Source organism: Calliphora vicina, chromosome 2 (assembly GCF_958450345.1).
Source record: "Calliphora vicina chromosome 2, idCalVici1.1, whole genome shotgun sequence".
Lineage (NCBI taxonomy): Eukaryota > Metazoa > Arthropoda > Insecta > Diptera > Calliphoridae > Calliphora > Calliphora vicina.
The window spans coordinates 108,599,241-108,620,831 of NC_088781.1; the positions used below are offsets into that span (position 1 = coordinate 108,599,241).

General features: G+C 26.0%; 1 protein-coding gene across 1 annotated transcript in view; it reads left to right on the forward strand.

Moving 5' to 3' along the window:
- sens-2 (senseless-2) overlaps positions 1–13,733 on the forward strand; it is a 44,752-nt gene extending 31,019 nt beyond the window's left edge. The window contains exon 5 of the mRNA XM_065501409.1: positions 12,797–13,733. Within this exon, the coding sequence (XP_065357481.1) occupies positions 12,797–13,179 (383 nt within the window). The 3' untranslated portion in view covers positions 13,180–13,733. The remainder of the gene's footprint in view (positions 1–12,796) is intronic.
- The last annotated feature ends 7,858 nt before the right edge of the window (positions 13,734–21,591 follow it).

Here is a 21,591-nt window from a genome sequence, read left to right on the forward strand (position 1 = left end):
TTTGAAAACCTATTAATACATATTTTTAGTGTATTATAAAAATGTTGGAGAACAAATGTTGCTAACTAAGTGTTACAGAAACATGTTGGCAATATAAAATTAAACAATTATTAACTCAAATTGTTTTAGTATAGAACTTATGTTCTTAACTAAATTCTGCAATACTTGATGTTTCTAGCAACATGTTGACATGACAATTTCAACATATTTTGAGTTTATAGCTTTAAAAAAATATAAAGTTTTATTTACAAAGGGATTTGTATAAAAAATGTAAATATTTATGATTCAAACAAGTTCTGTATAAGTTCAGACTTATATAGCAACATGTTGCCAAGAAGATTTCAACATATTTTTAGTTCATATTAAAACCTATAAATTAATAGCTAGAATAAGCACTTTTTTAAAACTTTGCCAAGTTCTAATAAAATAAAGTAAAACAACTCAACATTTTTACTGGCAGACCTCATTGCTTCAGCAACATGTTGCCAAGATAATTTCAAAATATTTTTTAAAAAATTTACATCAATAACTAAGATGATTTTCTCATAAACAAATTTATATTTAGGTCATGTTGTATGGTATCCCATCTATATGTAGCAACATGTTGACAAGATCTTCGATACATATTTTGAGCTCTTAGCTAAAAAATGAAAACAAATGTTTATAATGACAATTTTATTACAAAATATGAAATCATTAACAATAGGTTTCATAAAGTTTATGTTTATGTAGCAACATGTTGCAAAAACCATGCAATATTTTGTTAAAAACTATAGATTACAATATTTAATAATTACTTTGCTATAAATGTTTGTGGTTTAAAAAGTTCAGTAACATGTTGCCAAAAAATCATTTAAAAAATATGATGAAATTTATTTTTTTAGCTTTTGTTTTGAGATTCAAAAGTTTAGAAACATGTTGCCCAACTAAGTTGATTTAATTTGTACACAGTCTTTGGAAAATATATTAAAAATATAAATTTTTAATGGTTTTAAATGATTTTTGTAGAACACATATAACAAGTCCAGCAACATGTTGCTAAAACTTATTTTTTTTAAAAAATATTTAATTAAAAAAAGACACATTTTTTATATTGAAAAATAATTTTTGTTCATCACTTTAGAAATCATATAAAAAATACAGCAACATGTTTTTGAAATTTTTGAAGACATGAGAATATAATTCGTTTTATAGACTTTCAATAGTTCAGTAATATGTTGCTAACTTATTTTAAAAACCAAAAAATTATAATTGTATTTTTTTAAATATTACAATAAATGAACATTTTATAGACATCAGCAACATGTTTCTAACATATAGATTTCTGTTTTTCTAAACAAATGATCTTCTATAAAATTTTCTTTATTTTAAATTAAATTTTAACCCCCATTATCACAATGTATACCTAGTTATGTTTTAACATAAATTTATTTCGACAGTTTTCATACAAAAATTATTTTAACAAACACTAAAACTACACGTTAACATATAACCAGACATCGTGATAATGGGGTAAGAATTCCAATTTCTTTAATAATAAAAACCATAAAAAATCTAGTTGAAAAACCTATTAAATACCTGAAATTTTAAAATTCTTTTAAAAAAATTTTATAATTTTAGTATCATTTTATGAAATTCATAAAACAAACGATTATTTTACAATTTTCATTTAAAATTAATATTGCAAATGTAGCTAGACTTTTTAGAGCAACATTTGCAGCAAGTTTTAAACAGTTCTTAAAAAAATTCATTTTGAAAGTGTAATTCAACAAAAAAATCGATTCCTTTAACACTTTAAAAACAAAGAATTTCATTTATTCTTCACCACCCACATATAAACACTTAAACCTCTCTGCAGCTTTAATACTAAAACAAACACAAAAAAAAATCTTAACAAATCCAATTTAAAAATACATTAAATCCCTGATATGTTAAATCAGTATCTGCTACTGCTGCTCCAGCTCCAACTACGGCCACAAGAACAGCCAAAAGCAGGCAGGAGAAGAGTAAAAAAAGGAAGGAAGAAACCGCATACACAGACACACAAATTTAATAAATGGAAAATCAGCACAACTGTAAATGCTAAACCGTCATAAACTTCAACATCCACACACAATGACACACATAAACGACTTAACATAAATTCCATAAAAATCCTATTTAGTGTTGATGACATACGAAGAATAGAAGGGGAGCAGGGGGATTGATAAATATGGAAGCTACCTCCCTTTCTATGGTATCCAAAAAAAGAGCATAATTATCAAACAACAACAAACAGCTGGGAAATAAATCCAAATGCACGTGCACCACCATGTTTTGGGGTTTATAATCATGATAAAAAGCTTTTGCAGTTTGCGCATTGGAATACATAATGGAAACTTGTAACACAAACCTACACTCACACTTGGAGCTTCCATTGGGCTCTGCTTGCTGAGCCATAAAGAGAAGCAATATAAATTCAATAAAAAACTAAATTTGAGATAAGATTGGAATGATACACAATAGTTGTTATCAGTTGCACACACATACACTGCCGAATAACTGGAATGTTATCAAAACAAAAACAAAATATTAAGAGCATGAAAATAAAGAAACAAATGCAAAAACAAAAATCAAAGTAAAAAGAAATCACAGACAACCAATGAAAAATTTAGTCAAAGCAACTTGATTTTATAAGCTTTTTTGTATGAGATTTGATTACAAACAAATAAAACTCACTCAATAGTTGGCTCTCTTTTAGCTGTATCTCTCTCTGTTGGTGATGTTATTTACGTTGGGCTTTCTAACGGGATTTGAGTGCAAATATTTGATTTCCTTATTTTTCAAAATGGCAACACACACACTACTTAAAAGCACTCACTCACACTTACTCTCATATACAAATATCAAAATGTAATTTAATTCATGCACTCACTCACTTTAACACAAAAAAAAAATCGTAAAAAATCAGAGTTTTTCGTTGACTGCCATATTGTTACAGTAGATGTGAGCCTGTGTGAGCCATTTTACAAATGAGTATGGGGTCATATGTTTGTGTTAGTGGAATGTTAACTGATTTTTTTCCATTTATTTTTATCAGCCATATGGTTTTCTCTTTTGTTCGAAAAATTTACTTTTGCCATTTTGTTTGTGTGTGCGAGAGTGTGTGTTTGTGTTTGTTTAAGATGGCGTGCTTTTATGTGTGTGTGTGTTTGGGTTAGTGTTTTCTGTTACCAAATCAGCGCCTTTATGTCTTCTAGACATTTTTATCGTTTTTGTCTTCGATTTTTCAGGAATTTTTACTACTTTGCTTTTTCTACTTTGTGTGCTTAGTTTATGTGTTTAAGTTTTTCAATTTTTATTTTCTGATTTTTTTTTTCATAGTAAGAATTTAAATAGAAGATCTATGCAATAGCTTTAATATTTTATAGTTTAAGGTTTTGTTTTTTTTTAGAATTTCAACAAACTTAAATATAAATTTTTAGAGATTTAATCACAAATTCAGGGAATTATTTATAAAATTGTTTTCTTTTAATAGACAAACGTTTACAAAATTTTGGAATTTTGATTACTATAACATGTTGCTGGCAGTTATATTTGCTACAGCATTATATACAATTATAAACAAATGTTTAGAAATTTAATTACAAATTTATGAAATTATTTATAAAATTGTTGTTTTAATAACCATAACATGTTGCTGGCGGAAATTTTTTAACCCAATTTACTATTGTTTCAGTAAATTCTTGTAATTCCATTAAAAAGTAATACAATTCTATATAGTAACATTTTAAACATCAATTTTTGCATTTACTTACTACTGCAACATGTTGCTGATAAGAAATTTTTGAGAAATATGTTGCTTAACACATTAATTGCAAACAGTTTTGTATAAAATAAAGTTGTCCGTTAAAAAAGTCATCAAATTTTGTAAACAAACATCTTACACATAAAAGTTTACCAGCAACATGTTGCTGGTAATATAATTTATTACCAGCAACATGTTGCTGGTAATAAATTATATATAGAAATATGTTTTTAATACAATTTGCTAATAGTTCAATAAAGTCTAAAGTTATTTCATTAAAAAAGTAAATAAATATTAAAGTCTTTTCAACAAACATAAAATTTTTACCCCAGCAACATGTTGTTAAGCATAAATCTAACAAAATTTGCCAAGAATTTAGTTTAACATTAAGTTACTGTTACTGACTTTTTCTCACAATTTGTTAATATTAAATTAAAATTATGTTTGTTACCACTTAATAAATAAGAAAGTAAATATTTTCAAAATTTCATAATTTATTACTTCACCACCATGTTGCTGGGATTAAAATTAAAAACAATATTAATCACATTACCAGCTTCAAAATACAACTGAATCAACTTATTTTAGGTAGATAATAAAATAGAAATTTTAGCACATACTTTTTTGGTACTTTTTCGAAAAAAGTACTTTTTAGAAATGAATTTTAACAAATATGACTTTTCTTAAGAAAAGTATTTTTTAGAACAAAATTAACTGATTTTTAGCATAAAAAAAAATTTAATTTTAGAACTTTTTTTTGGTACTTTTCCAAAAAAGTTCTTTTTATTAAAAAATTACTATTCAAAGCAAAATAAATTAATTATAACAAATTTACAAATTTTTATAAAAAATTATATTTTAAGCATATAATAAATGAAAAATTTTAGTACTTTTTTGTACCTTTCTAAAAAAAGTACTTTTTAAAACAAAACAAAAAAAATATATCAATTTGTTAGGACTTTTCTTAAGAAAAGTAGTTTTATAGCACAAACTTAACTTATTTTAAGCAGATACTTATTTTGGTACTTTTTCAAAAAAGTACTTTTTATTGAAAAATGACTATTCAAAACAAAATAAACAAATTTTAACACAAGTACAAATTTTATAGGACTTTTATAAAAAAGTACTTTTACTTTAATAAAAAAATTTTATTTCTAAGCTAAAAAAAAAAATAAATATTTTTTTTGATGAATTTAAAAAAGGTAATAAACTAATTAAAATGATATTTTAAAAGTACTTTTATAGAAAATTTTGTTTAATAAAAAAGTACTTTCTAAGTACTTGGTTATAAACCAGCCTTAAATTACTAGGGACATTTTAGTAGTTTTATTCAAAAAGTACTTTTTAAGGAAATTTTTTATTTAAACAAACATTCTTTTTAGAACCATGTATTTATCTAAAAAAATACTTTTTTTAAAAATTGAATTTTCTTAAAAAGTACTTTTTAACAAAATATTTTTTTTTATAAAAAAGTACTTTTTTATGAAAAAAATTCCATTTTAAATAATTAAACACATAACAAAAAAATTAAAGTATGTTTCTGGTACTCTCTGGGAAAAAAAATACTTTTTTTAATAAAGTACTTTTAAAAAAAGTACTTTTTAAGAAAAAATATACTCTTTAAAATAAATAAATGTTTGTATAAATTTCCTTGAACAAATCTCTTTCAACTACATACTCGTATTATAAAATCTTTAAAGAACTTCCTCTAAAAAAAATCAATAATTTTGCAAAAACCTCAAACATGAAATTTTCCTGCTGAAAATCTAACAAAACACATTGAAAATATATATATAAATTGGAAAAATCACCACTGTAAATACAGACACATTAAAATTCTCATACCTTTCTAGCATTTTATTTTTTATTTTTTTTTTTGTGTGTGTAGAATTTCCTTTTTGCAACATTAACAGCAACACAATACATTACATACGTACAGCATCCTACAAACAATTTGAATCCATGCTTTAAACTAAACAGATTTCAATGATTTTTAGCCATGATACAGATTTGTATCTCGTACTCCATGTTATATCCTTTATTTAAAATGAAAGGATATAAATGTGTGAATGTTGAAAACAAAACAAACACTAAAGGGAAAATGTATAGCAAACAAAAAAAGAGGAAAAGAGTAAATGGAAAAATATGTGAGAAAAAGCATAAGAATTTTAACTACAAACACATGCATTCATAGCCTGCTATATACATACTTATGTATGTTATACAACAGTCTTATGTAGTATGTCACAGTACATTATATACCTTACTATACCCAGTAATAGTAAGAACCAAAAAAAAAACGACAAAAATCAAGGCAAACACAAGAAAGAAAGCAGCAAAATCATTTAACTAGTATAGAATAGTATAGTATCTAAACTCCCAGTTTCTGTTTTTCAAAACGTACTCGTACTACTAAACGTATAATCATTATTATCTCTAGCTCTATTTGTACATATACATGTTTCCATACAAATTTATATATACACTTTAGTGTGTATGTATGTTGCATAGTCATTTACCAAAAAAAAAAAAAGAAATGATAGAACAAAAGTTTGAGTTGAATTGAGTACATAATGATATTGCAGGGACGTGATTGTTAAAACATTCGACCATTGGGATGTACTTTGATTCACTAACAGATTTTTTGTTTCCCAAGTATGAATTCAATAGTAGTAGCAGAAGTAGTATAATAGATGTAGCAGTCAGTATTGCGATGCAGATACATACGAAATTTTTGCTTTCTTCTTTCTATTTTTAATTGGGAGGGCCTTGTATTGGGTGGTGGTAGCTTTATGTTTGCCATTTATATACATCCACTATAAACGTATAATTACAACAAAGAAATTTGTTGTCTACTAGAGCGAATGAGGCAATGTTGGCCCTACTAGGCAAGATGCTAACAGTTAAGGGGATAAAGGGACCAAATTTTAGCAAATTTAAAAAATCCTTTTTAATATTTTGCTGCCTTAAAAATACCTTAAAAATAATTTATGTTTATAATAAATTAAATATACATTTTAGTACTTTTTAGGTACATTTCGAAGAATAAGTACTTTTTAAAAATGGTACTTTTAACAAAATATATGTTTTTTTATTAATGTTTATAATAAATTAAATAGACACTTTAGTACTTTTTGAAGAAAAAGTACTTTTTAAAAATGGTACTTTTATCAAACGAATGTCTGAAAATTACTTTTTATGTAAAGTCGAATTTTTGTTTCAAAAAATTAGGTAGTTTTCATGAAGACTTATTTGTAAACATAAAGTACTTTTAAAGAATGAAGGTACTTTTACTCAAAAGTACTTTTATAAAGCATTTTTGACATAAATTTTAAACAATTTTTATAAAGTTCTTTTAAAGAAAAGTGTACTTTTTCTCAAAAGAAGTTTAAAAGGTACTTTTTCTCTACATTTTCTTGAAAACATGTTCTTAAAAGTACGTTTTAATTTAAACTAATTCAGAAAAACATATATTATGGAGAAATTTTTAGCAAACCTCTGAAGAAGTTGTTTTTAAAAAGGACTATTTTTGGCAAGGTACTTTTTTTTGTAGAAAAGTACTTTTTTCAGGAAACTACATTTTTAGAAAATACTAAAAAACGAATAAATCTTTTAAGAAACAGTACATTTGAACAAACAAATATTTTTACCTTTAAAAGTACTTTTTCACAAAACAGTACTTTTTTACAAAAACGTATTTTTTAACATCAAAAATACTTAAAAATTGTTAAGAAAAAATATATTTTAATAAACAAATATTTTTCCTTCCAAAGGCATTTTTTTAAATAAAAAGTACTTTTTCAAAAAAACTGTACTTCTCTATTGAAACTTATTTTATGATGGTAAAAATACCTGGCAACTATAAAAACTTTAAACAAAAAGTATTTTTAAACCAAAAATGGGGTTCCTTCCAAAAGTACTTACTTCATTTATTCACAAAACTGTACTTTTTAATAAAACTTATTTTCTAATGTTTAAATTACGTGGCAACTGATAAAAAAGTACTTTTTACCACAAATACGTTTTTATCAAAAGTACTTTTTTCATAAAAACATTTTTTTTTGAATAATTGCTTAACAAAAACCTATTGAGAAGGTTTCTTTTAACAAAAAAGTACTATTTTTCTATTTAGTAATTAAACTTAAAGTACTTTTTTACAAAAACGTATTTTTTAACATTAAAAATACTTAAACATTTTTAAGAAAAAGTACATTTTAACAAACAAATACTTTTCCTTTCAAAAGTACTTTTTTCTCAAAACTGTACTCTTTTAACTAAAACTTATTTTCTAATGTTAAAAATACGTGACAACTATACAAACTTTAAACGAAAAGTACTTTTTAACAAAAGTACTTTTTTCATAAAAACATATTTTTTTTGAAGAATTGTTTCATAAAAATCTTTTGAAAAAGTTTCTTTCAACAAATCAGTACTATTTTACTTAAACGTATTATTAAATACATAAAATACTTAACAAATTAGAACAAAAAGTACTTTTTAACCAAAAAAATATGTCTCCTATCGAAAGTAATTTTTAACCTAGAATTACGTTTTACCAAAAAATATTTTATTAAGAATTGTTCAACAAAGTTCTTTTAGCAAAAACGTACTATTTTTCTAAAATTATTTTTAACATGAAAGTACTTTTCACAAAAACATATATTTAACATTAAAATTAATTAGCTACTAATAGAATATTAAACAAAAGTAAAATTAAATTTAATTTCAAATTAAAAAAGTACTTTTTAACCAAAAAAAAATATTTTTCCTTTCAAAAGTACTTTTTAACCAAAAAGGATTTTTTTTACAAAAACGTATTTTTTGAGAATATTTAAAAAAAAACTCTTGAAAATGTCTTTAAAATAATTTTAAACATAAAAGGACTTTCGTACAAAAATATTTTTTTCTTCAAAAGTACTTTTTAATCTAATTTTTTTCAAAAAACTGCTTTTTATAAATTTTTAGTATAGATAATGTGAAAAATTGCACTTTATTAAAAAAAAATTAAAAAAGTACTTTTTACCAATAAAAATTAAAAAAAGTACTTTTTAACAAAAAAAATCCTTTTCTTACGTAATAACCATTTAAAAATTAATTTTCTTCTAAAAAGTAATTTTTAGCAAAAATTTAATAAACTTTTGATAAAAGTTTTCAAAAAAAAGTACCATTTTTTAAGAAACAAAAGCAATGTATTACAAAAAACCATTTTACAAAAAAGAACTATTGTTGGAAAATGTACTATTTACCAGTAAAATTAAAAAAAAGTACTTTTTCAAAGAAACCTTTTTAAAGTCCAAAAAAAAAAATTATTCACACATTATTCTTATAAAGATACAAAATATTTAATTAAATATTTATTTTCCTTTAAAAAAGTACTTTCTTAAGTATAATTTTTTATAAGATTTTATTAGATTTTTTTACTCATCTTTATAAAACATAAAATTATTTATCTATATATGTAACAAAGGTTCTCTACTTGTTCAAACTTCTGCTATAAATTGTAGTTTTCCAAGCACGTTCGCCTTGTAACGGCCCAGATAACGTCACGTACTAAAGCACAGATTATATGAAGGGAGTCAGTTGTTCAGCTTTGTTCATTTTTATTTTCTTTTTTCCATATTTTTCTTCAATGTGAAGCTAAAGCAAAGTTTTTTTTTTATTATTTATCACAGAATCTGTTGGTTATAAAATAAACCGCCTCTCTCAAGGCGTTGTCTAGTAGTTTCTTCATTTTACTTCTGTTCTGAAAATATAAAAAATTCTTTTAAAATCTTTGCTTTATTCCCTTAGAATTTTCTTCACTCCCTGTTTGTTTTTCTAAAGCATTTTTTTTCTTTGTGTTTCATCTAAAGTTTATTTATTGTATGATTTTGTACATTTTGCTGTTTGTTTTTAATATTTTTTTTATTTTTTAGAGGAAAATGTTAAGGTACATTTATTATTGAGTGTTTGGAGTCGAGTGTTTGCAGCATGTTTGTTTTATAGATTGTTTTAAAAGTTGTTATTGTGATTTTTGTATTTTTTTCATGGGTTTAAGATTTGTAAGATTTTTTTTTGAACAGAAAGTATAAAAATAAAAATCAATGGTCTGCATAGAAAGGTTTAAAAGGAAAGTAAATTTTCTTAAAGGAAGTGCATTTAGGTTTATTTGAATATTTTTTAAATATAAATCTTGAGTTTGAGGAAAAAACTGACTAAATGTAATAATTTCTTGAATATTAAGTTGAAAAAGTTTAGCAACATGAATCTAAACATTTTATTATCAAAATATTTAATACAAAAAAACTTTTTTTGAATTTGTTCGCAGTTAAATATAATCATTTGTTAAGTATTTACTCAAGCATTAATATTTTAAGTAAACATGTCTAGCAACATGTTGCTGAGTTTGATTTTTGTAATAATTCATGTTATTTTAGCTAAAGTTATAAGTTTTTTTTTAAATATCTTAAATTAATACTAAATTTACTAAAAATCATATGTGTCAAAATGTATTTACAGTGTCCTTGTGTTTAGCAACATGTTGCTGAGATAATCTTTTCTTAAATATAATAAAAAATTTTGTATTTCACTTGAATTTTTATTATTGTAATTATGTACCCCAACATGATTGATTAACATTTGTTCTTCATAGTTTCCTTGTCAATCTAACAGGTTTTATAATTTGTAACTAGCAATATGTTGCTAAAGAAAACTTTTTATTGTTTAATATTTCTAAACATGAAATTTAGAATATTATTAATGGACAACTATAACAGTTAATGTTCCCTAATTTAATTTAAAAAGTACCAACAACATTTTATTTACAATATAGACATGTTTAGCAACATGTTGCTAAACAAATAGAGCAAATAAAGCTAACAAAATTTGCTTGTTTCTTAAATGTTGCTTAATATTTAATATTTTCCCATAAATATGAATTTAAAAAATTCCCCTTTTTTGTGTTTGCAAAAACCTAAACTCTTTTTTAAACGATTAAATCAAATCAAGATTGTAAACATCTACTGCCATTATATTAATAAAGATTAACAAACATTAAACAATAAAAAGATTAAATTCCTTAAAAAGATAATAATGTTCTATTTAAAGATTATGGCAAAACATGTTTAGGGTTTTAAAATTTGACTTTAATCCAAATATTTTTAAAACAATTGAAATCTAGAAAAACTGCAAAGACATTGCCAAATAATAATAACCAAAAAAAGCCTAAAATGAAATTTAAATATATTTAAGAAAAAAACTACCATTAAAGTATGAATATCAAATGAAATTTCATAGAAATAAAACCACAAGAACAAAAAACCACAAAATATTTGAAAATTTTAAATGAAAAGTATTTCCAAAATATCTTTAGTATATTAAAGCTTTAAGTAAAAATTTAAGGGTGTTTGAGAAGCAGTCATATCATTTCAATTATTTAAGCAGGATAGGGTGGGGGTTTTAACATTTGTTATTGGGGTTTATGGGTTTCTCTAAAGTGAAGTGTATATGGGGCATATGGTATTTTATGGGCAAAATGGTGGCAGACATTGATTCAAAGAAGCATCATACAAATTGTATGAGAAATACACAGAGTTTAAATGCAAAAGCAAAATGTTTGTGGTAAATTGAAGTGAAGAAAATCAAAGAGGCAGGCAGTAACGTGGCGAGAAAGGGAACAGTTTTATAGCTAATTTTAGTAGAACTTTAGAAAAGTTTTGTTTTGAAAAACATCTTCTACATTAAAAATTTTTATAAAAGTGGATTTTAACAAAAAAGTACTTTTTAATAAAAACTTAATTTTTTTTACAAAAAAGTATATTTAATAAAAAAGTATATTTTTAAAAAAGTACATCTTCATAAAATACCTGGTAATATTTATAACATTGTACCAAAAAAGTACTTTAAAAAAAAATTTAACGAAAAAAAAAATTTTTAACAAAAAAGTACTTTTTAACAAAAAGTTCCATTTAACCATAATGTACTTCTTAATAAACGTTCCTTTTTATAAATACTAAATTTTAACCAAAAAGTACTTTTTAATAAAAAGTACATTTGAACGATAAAACATTTTTTACAAAGAAAAACATTTTAACAAAAAAGTACTTTTCCAATAAAAAGTACAATTCATACTAAAAGATAACAACAAATGTACTTTTGCACTTTCGAATAAAAAGTACAATTTAAAGTACCTTTAAACAAAAAAGTACATATCAACAGAAGATATAATTTTAACAAAAAGTTAGATTTTATTAAGTACTTTCGAATAAAAAGTACATTTGAACAATAAAGTACTTTTAAATAAAAAAGTAAAATTTAACAAAACAACCTATTTTGAAAAAGTACATTTTAACAAAAAAGTTCAGAAAGTACTTTTGAAAAAATTTTAACAAAAAAAGTACTTTTTATCAAAACAAAACTTTTTAGTAAAAAGTACCTTTTAAAAAGTAAGTACTTTTTAATAAAATTATATTTTAATCAAAAAGGTATTTGAATTAAAATGTAAATTTTATTAAAAAAGACTTTTTATGGCAAAATTACTATTAAATGAAAAGTACATTTTAACACAAAAAGTACTTTTTCTGAAAAAGGATTAAAAACACTTTAAAATTCATTTAATATCGAAAAAGTATTTTTTTTGAAAAACTTCCAAAAAACGTCCCAAAATTTCCTTAAACTTTGAACAAAATTTATTTCTTGAACCCCTTTCTTTAACCCCTCTCTGGTTAAACAGTTAAATTTGCACTACGCTAATGATTTCCTTTAACGCTTGAAAACACACTCTCTTACGATTTTTATCTTGAGAAATTTATTGTAAAATGAAAGAAGAAAAAAAAATTATTTAACTAAAGTTTTGCGCAGATTTTTATGAGTTTATTGATTTTTGCTGGCTTTGTTCATTCATTCAAAACGTTTTTATTTTCATCTGTTAAACACAACGACCCTGAGATTTTCTTTTTTATATTCTTATACATATTTTTTTATCTGGCAATTTAAATAATAAATGAAATTATTTGTTTCTGTTCATTGCAGGTGAAAAACCACACAAGTGCCAAGTTTGCGGTAAAGCTTTCAGTCAAAGTTCCAACCTCATCACCCACTCACGCAAACACACCGGCTACAAACCGTTCTCCTGTAAACTGTGCCACAAAGCATTTCAACGTAAAGTCGATTTGAGGCGACACAAAGAGACGCAGCATACAAATCTGGGTCCCTTAATTGAACGCAATATGGGTAAGGTGGAATTTTTGGCGGCAGCAGCTGCCTCAGCGGCCGCAGTCGCCGCTGATGGTGGCAGTCATATGCAAAATGGTGGCGGTATGGCGACAGCTTCAACGGGACCGCCTAATGGCAATGCTGCCTTAAATGCTCAGCTGACTGCCATGAATTGTCAGAAAGTTTCGCTGTTGGTATAACATCAGCAACATCAGCAGGAACAAGAATTTACTCAGCATCATCAGCCTCATCTACCACTATCTTCCGCGTCCTCTTCCTCACAACATCAAACCCATTTGCTGTTGCATTCCCAATTGCAACAGCAGCCTTTGGTGGGAAATCTTCATCACCATCATCATCCGCCACATCATCAACAGCAGCTGCAGCACCAGCAACATCACCAGCAGCAGCTGCAACATTCTACTCAAGTACTCAACAGCAGGCCAGAACAACGAACATGTGCAATATTAAATACTACGGTTATAGAGAAAACACAAAATTTTAATTTATTTATTTCTTAAGAAAAAGATCAAACAAAATTGTTAAAAATTAATGAAGTTCTTTAAGAAAACCAAATTGACTTTAGAAATTTGTTGGAATAATGAAACAATTTTAAGCAATTATTATTAAATTCCAGCTAATTTAGTTACTTTTAATTACACGAATTCATGGCAACATGTATCTAAACATGTTGCTTTCAATTTGTGCATAAAAGTTGAATGCGATTTAAATTAAAAAAAGTTATAACTGCTTTAAAAGAACATTCCCAGCAATATGAATATAAACATGTTTATAAATATGTTGCTGAAACATTTTAATTATTCCAACAAATTCCTTAAGTCCAACAACAAAATCCCTCATCCTATTATTTTCATTTTAAAACAAAAAATGTTTCATTTGTGAAAAATTTATATAAAAGAAAACCTCCCTTGTTGCCAAACTAACAGTTTTAAGAAATTACACCCTAAATATTTATTAACACAATAAAATGTTAAATAATTAACCATATTTTAGTGTAAATTATTCCCCCAAAAAAAACAAAAACATTGTAAATTTAACCAAAGAATTTAAATAATTTATAAATGTAAATGAATTCCATTAGCAACTAAATAACTTTAAATGTATATTTAAACTTTAAATTTAAAAAATTAATAAAAAATAAATATTATTAATAAAACTATGTAAATTTGTATTCCATATTATTGCTTTTAAATCAATAAACTAATATGAAAACTATAAAATAAAAAAATAATTAACATTAATTGTAGTTAGTTGAGCATATTGAAATTTTTGCTAAATATTTATGTTTCTTTTTTAAATATTATAAATATTTTCGTTTTCTTAGTTTAAGTTCTATTTTGATATTATAAATATAAATAATTATTAATTAAATATAATATTTAATATGTATAAAAAAAAAACAAAAATACTGTATTATTATTAAATATTAAACAATCATTCCAAAGAGATTTTTTTTAGGTGTAATAAATTAATTTTTTTCTTAATTAATTAAAACCGAATGTGTAATATTTAATGTTATTATGAAATCTTAGTAATGTAAGTGAGAATTTTTATGTTGAAAAATAAACCAAAATGATAAAGAAAAATTAAATGAATGCATTGAAATTATTGATTAAAATTGTGGATTTGAAAAATTTTTAGAAAGGCAAATGAAGACAATTATCGGGGTGTTAGATCGACTCTACAAAGCCTTGTATGTAAATGAGTTTACGTAAACTGTCTAGCAAGCGAATGACTTAAAACTCAAAATGATTTCTTATAACTCTGTGATATAAAAATAGTGTTTACTTGTCTCCGAGAAATTAGAGTATCATGGTGACCTTTATAAAGAAAAAATAACAACCGGGTATCATTTCTCGAGAAAGGATACGCAGAATCCTAAAAACTTTTTTAAAAAAAATTGTCATATACATTCAACAATATTTTTAAATAAAAATATGTTCAGAATCCAAGTAACATTTCTAAAGAAATTATGATCAAATTTTTAAAAAAAAAAACACATAATTCTAGTTACTAATTTTTCTATAGAAAAGAATAGTCAATCTAACAACTTTTCTAACTTTCCTTAATAAAAACTGTGCAAATAAATACGTGCAATACGAGTAACTTTTCTAAACAATGAATCAAAAGTATTCCAGCTGAGCAAGTTTTCTAAAGAAAAGCAGGTCAGAATCTGAGGAAATTTTCAACAAAAAAAATGTGGTCAGAATCTGAGCAACTTTCTTTAAAAAAGAAGGCAACTTTTACATAAAAAGAGGTTCAGAATCTGAGAAACTTTTATATAAAAACGAAGGTCCAAATCTGGCAAACTTTTCTTAGGAAAAAAATTAATACATATATGGTCCGAATTTTAACAACAAGGTTTTATAAAAAAAGAAGGCAACTTTCTATAGAAAAGAAGGTCAGTATCTGAGCAAATTTTCTGAAAGAAAAGAAGGTCAGAATCTGAACAACTTTTCTAAAGAAAGGAAGGTCAGAGTCTGATCAACTTTTCTGAAGAAAAAGAAAGTCAGAATCTGAAAAATTTTTTTAAAGAAAAGAAGATCAGAATCTGAGCATCTTTTCTATAGAAAAGAAGGTCAGAATCTGAACAACTTTTCTATAGAAAAGAAGGTTAGAATCTGAGCAACATTTTCAAAGAAAACAAGTAAGAAAGTATGGTCGGTCAAGCCCGACCATATAATACCCTACACCAAGTAAATGAGTAAAAATATTTTTCTTTTAAAATATCAATAATTTATATTCGTGAGTGATTTTCGGAAGTGGGCCTTATATGGGAGCTATGACCAATTATGGACCGATCACCATAAAATTAGGTCGTGTGATTTATGTCTATATTAAAGTTAACTATGTTGAATTTTGTGTGTATACCAACATTTTTAAGCGATTTATGCACGTTAAAGTGATTTTCGGAAGCGGGTCTATATGGGAGCTATGACTAATTATGGACCGATCGCAACAAAATTTGGTGACATGAATTTTGTATATATAAAACTTATTTGGAGCGAAATTTGTGTAGATACATAGATAAATTAAACATTTATGACCGATAAAGTCCAATTTCGGGAGGACATTTGTATGGGGGCTAGGTGAAATAATGGACCGATTTCAGCCAGTTTCAAAAGGCTTGGTCCTTGGGGCGAAAAAGTAATATGTACCAAATTTGTTCGAAATATCTTCAAAATTGCGATCTGTACTCTGCGCACAAGGTTTACATGGACAGCCAGCCAGCCAGACAGCCAGCCACCCAGCCAGCCAACCAGACGGACGGACGGACATAGTTTAATCGACTCAGAAAGTGATTCTTATATACGGTATACTTTAAGGTGGGTGTTAGACTAATATTTTTGGGTGTTACAAACATCTGCACAAACGCATAATACCCTCCTCACTATGGTGGTGCAGGGTATAAAAAGCACAGAATATGAGAAACTTTTCTATAAGAAAAAGGTCAGAATCTGAGAGCCAGAGCAACTTTTCTATAGAAAAGAAAGTCTGAGCAACTTTTCTAAATTTTTCGAAAGAAAAGATGGTCAGAATCTGAGAAATTTTTCAAAACAAAACATTGACAGACTCTGGTCTGTGCAAGATCGTCAGAATCTTATTAGCCAGTTCTGACCTTCTTTTCTATAGAAAAATTGCTCAAAGCCGCACTTTGGAAAATTTTTCTATAGAAAAGAAGGTCAGAATCTGAGCAACTCTTCTATAGAAAAGAGGTTCAGAATCTGAGCAACTATTGTATAGAAAACAAAGTCAGAATATGGGCAAATTTTCTAAAGAAAAAAAGGTCAGAATGTGAGCAACTTTTTTATAAAAAAGAAGGTTTTATAAAAAAAGAAGGCAACTTTCTATAGAAAAGAAGGTCAGTATCTGAGCAAATTTTCTGAGAGAAAAGACGGTCAGAATCTGAGCAACTTTTCTATAGAAAAGAAGGTCAAAATCTTAGCAACATTTTTAAAGAAAATTTCGTTAGAAACTGAGCAAATTTTTTAAAGATATGATCATCATATCAATCTGATAAAAATATTCTAATGGAAATACGGTAAGACTCTGTGCAACTTTTCTAAAAAACAATAATTAGAATCTTAAAAAATTTTATAAAGAAAAGATGGTCAAAAAAGAAAAAAAATTCTAATAAATATAATGTCAGTATTTGAAACATTTTCTAAAGAATCTAAGAAACTTTCAAAAGAAAATATAATTCGAATGTGGAAAAATTTTCAGAATTCGAGCAAGTTTTTTGAAGAAGATAATATGTTTAAAATCGGACCAACAAGTTTGTAATGAATATGACATTGTCACAATATTTCTTCTAACTATTAGTTGTCTTAATGATCTGAGTTATTTTCTAGTTAGTTCGAATAAATTATATTAAACAATATAGACAATACGATTATAGCAATAGTAATTAGGTGTTAAACCACGAATAAGGATATTTCAGTATAGTTAGCTATCAAAGATGGCTAAATGTTGTTGTTCAAATATACATACTTCCTAAAATCACTTTAGAGTGCATAAATCGCTTAAAACTGTTGGTAGCTATATAAAATTCAACAGAAAAAAAATACAATAATAAAATTACCTGAATTAATTGTCACTTTAGACTCATTTGAACCCACTATGCGTTGTGAGGACTAATTACGATGTCTATATATCTTGTACACTTGGTACATATTTGCTGGACATATTTCCGGGATCCTCTACCTGTTGCGATCCATTTTGTTGCCAGTTTATTCTCTTTCGAAACTTTTTTTTATCAAAAGGAGCTGAATATATTTGGTAAATGAATTTGACATTGGAAAATATAAGCTTTAAGTTTAGTTTTGACTATTAGAAAATGAGTTTCAAATTTGAAAACTTTTAATCAATTTTTTCATAATTTATGCAAAGTTTTTCAAATAATAGAAATTTTCTAATTCCAAAAATCTTTTGTTATCTTAAACACATTAAAAAAAGTTTTTCTTAAATACTAAACAAATTATTTTATGTGCTTATGACGAAAAACTAACCCAAAAAATTAAAACAAAAGATACTTAATTGAATTAAATATGAAAATAATCAAAATTGATGCTCACACGAGCAAAAGTTACAAAACTTACACAATAGCTACAATTAGGGAATCTTAATATTTATTTAAGAAGCTACATTAATAAAATATTTATCCCTTCTTATTAGTGTCTTCAAGAAGGGGTAACGTGACTAATTTTTTCAAATAAAATTTTTCAATTCATTGTCTTTTGTGAGGAGTCATCTTTAGGGAACCGAACAAGAATTAAGTCATCATAATGATGGGGGTAACAAATTCGCATTTAAAAACATTTTATATGGCATTTTAAACATTTTATATTCTTTAAAAATTAAATAATATGAATTAAATGATATTAAAACACGCAAATAATGTGTGATAATACAAAGTCATCATCACTTCATCAGCACTTACATATGAGTGTGAATGATGTAAAAGATATTTATTAAACCCTGTGTTTTCTTAGAATAATGAAAATATAATAATTTTTGTGTATGACTGTCTATTTGTGTGTAGTTATTTGGTGTGTACCTTGGCTAATTAGTTTAAATGTTTTCTTGTGGAAAAGGGGAAACCCGCATGTTTAACACAAGGTTACTAGCGGAGTTATAATAATGTTGATGCTAAACATGGGAAATGTTTAAAGAAAGGGGTTTGTGTAAGAAAGGAACATAACTAAATTGTGTACTTAAAAATATAAAGTAAAAGGATAAATGCAGCAAAAGGATGTTGAAATGCAGTAAAAGGATGTTCGTGTAGTAACAGGTCTACCGATAACTCCAGTTCAGAATCCGAACGAATTTTCTAATGAAATCCCATCGAATTTTCCAAATCCTAGCAAATCCGAAGAAAATAAGATCAGAATCTGAGCAGATGTTCTAAACAAACTATGACCAGAATCTGAGCAGATTATCTAAAGAAAATACTACCAGAATCTGAGCAAATTGTCTAAACAAAATATGATCAATTTTTCAATAGAAAAGAAGGTCAGAATCTAAGCAATTTTTTAATAGAAAAGAAGGTCAGAATCTGAGCAATTTTTTAATAGAAAAGAAGGTCAGAATCTGAGCAATTTTTTAATAGAAAAGAAGGTCAGAATCTGAGCAAATTTTCTATAGAAAATATGATCAGAATCTGAGCAAATTTTCTATAGAAAATATGATCGGAATCTGAGCAAATTTCCTATAGAAAATATGATCAGAATCTGAGCAAATTTCCTATAGAAAATATGATCAGAATCTGAGCAAATTTTCTATAGAAAATATGATCAGAATCTGAGCAAATTTTCTATAGAAAATATGATCAGAATCTGAGCAAATTTTCTATAGAAAATATGATCAGAAAAGAAGGTCAGAATCTAACAAACTTTTCTACAGAAAATAAGCCCAGAATCTTAGCTGCACTTCTATAGAAATGAAGGTCAGAATTTGAGTAACATTTCTATAGAATCTGAGCAAATTTTCTATAGAAAAGAAGGTCAGAATCTAACAAACTTTTCTACAGAAAATAAGCCCAGAATCTTAGCTGCACTTCTATAGAAATGAAGGTCAGAATTTGAGTAACATTTCTATAGAAAAGAAGGTCAGAATCTGGGCAAGTTTTCTATAGAAAAAATGGTCAAAATCAGAGTAACTTTTCTATAGAAAAAATGGTCAGAATCAGAGCAACTTTTCCATAGAAATGAAGGTCAGAACCAAGTAAATTTTCAGAAGTAAATTCTGAATCTGAGCAACTTTTCGTATTCTGAGTAAATTTTCTAGAAAATATAATAGGAATCTGAGCAAATTTTCTGATCATAATCGGAGAAAATATTCTCTGCTCAGAATCTGAACACATTTGTTAAATAATATCAGAATCTACAGATTCTGACCTTCTTTTCTATAGAAATGTTTCACAATTCAAGCACAATTCGGTCTTGATTCATTTGAGTTTATACCCTGAAATCTATGAATAAAAACCTTAAAAATATTAATTAAGCTAAAGTATTAATTTATTATTTAATAATTTTATTATATTAATTCAACTCTTTCACTGCTAATTTCTTGTTGATCTTTCAACTAGCATTCTTTCCCCCATAATCAATCAATTTACATGCATCACTCTTCATATTTTTCGATCACTTAACGTTCATTGCCCTTTTCTCGCAAAATATTATACTACACTTCTAAAGACTGTAGACTAAATACATCATAAATTGATTTTGTACGTTGAAGAGAAAAAAGTTCGTCCGTCATAAAAGTATTTGTAGACGTAATTTGTTGTCGTCATTTATTGACTCCCCCATACCGGATGTTGCTGATTTCTCATAAAACATATTTTTTTTTGTTATTGATCAATTTATCATAAGATTGATTTGTATTTTCCCTGCGAAAATATATTGGTGATTTTTGTTTAAACAACTAAATATAAATAAAGTGCTTTCTTGTGGGCGGCAAAGTCTTTGTCAATTTATTATTACAGGATATTATCGATCATTTGATAATTTAGGCTTCTTTACAAATTTAATGAAGTTAAATGAAGTTGTTGAGTAAAATACATGTTTTACGTTTTGTGGCAAAGAAAGTAGTAGAAATGATATGGAGGCATCAATTGTTTAATTATACTTGAAAGTTATTTTTTCAATCCGCAATTAAGCCCTTTTTTGGTTGTAACTCTCTATACAATAATATGAAAAGTCTATAAACAACATTCAGGTAATACATTTTATATTCCATTAATAAAACTCTTATAGATTGCCAAATATTTTTACATAAGTATTCTGGAGTATTCCCCAAACGCTTACCCAAAGTGTCCATTGAAAATGAGAAGAAAAAAAAACAATTTAAGCCAAAATGAATGAAAATATTGCGGTATCGTATTACTTTCAATAAAGACATTTTTTATTTACAATAGGAAAAGGGTTGGTATTTGATATTTATGGTCTTCTTATATCTTAAATGTCTCGTTACATATTCATATGAATATGTCTCATGTCACGCCAATAAACTAGAAATGGATAGATAGATGATAATCTTTTACAAGACAACCACGAAATAAAAGAAAACAAGTAAGAGTACTATATTCGGCCGTGCCGAATCTTAAATACCCTCCACCTAAATATGATGGTATAAAAGCTGAAATAATATAACAATTGTTAGAAAGTCTAGTTTACGCAGAACATATTTTATTTCAAATGTACAAAAAATTGTATATAATTCAGCAATTTATAACTGAAATTCCTATTAGAACGTTTGACACAGTTAATTATTGTCTTTTAATTGAGAAATTGTCGTCTAAATTTAATTTTTCTAAATCTTCGTGTAAATTATTATTTTCTTACATAGGTAACCGTAAACACTTTGTTGGAACTGGGTTAAACGATCTACAATATCTGAGTGTCAAAGTGGCGCACAGTGGTATGAGAAAAAAAAGAGGGAAACAAATCTGTAACTTCTAAACCCTTAGTCCGATTTTAATGAAATTTCACATGCGCAAAGGGGAAGTGTTGTCGAGTTTAAGTCTGGACCTCAACATTTTTCCCTTTTAACCTCAAGTGAAGAAACAGAGTATAAAAAAGGGTATACAA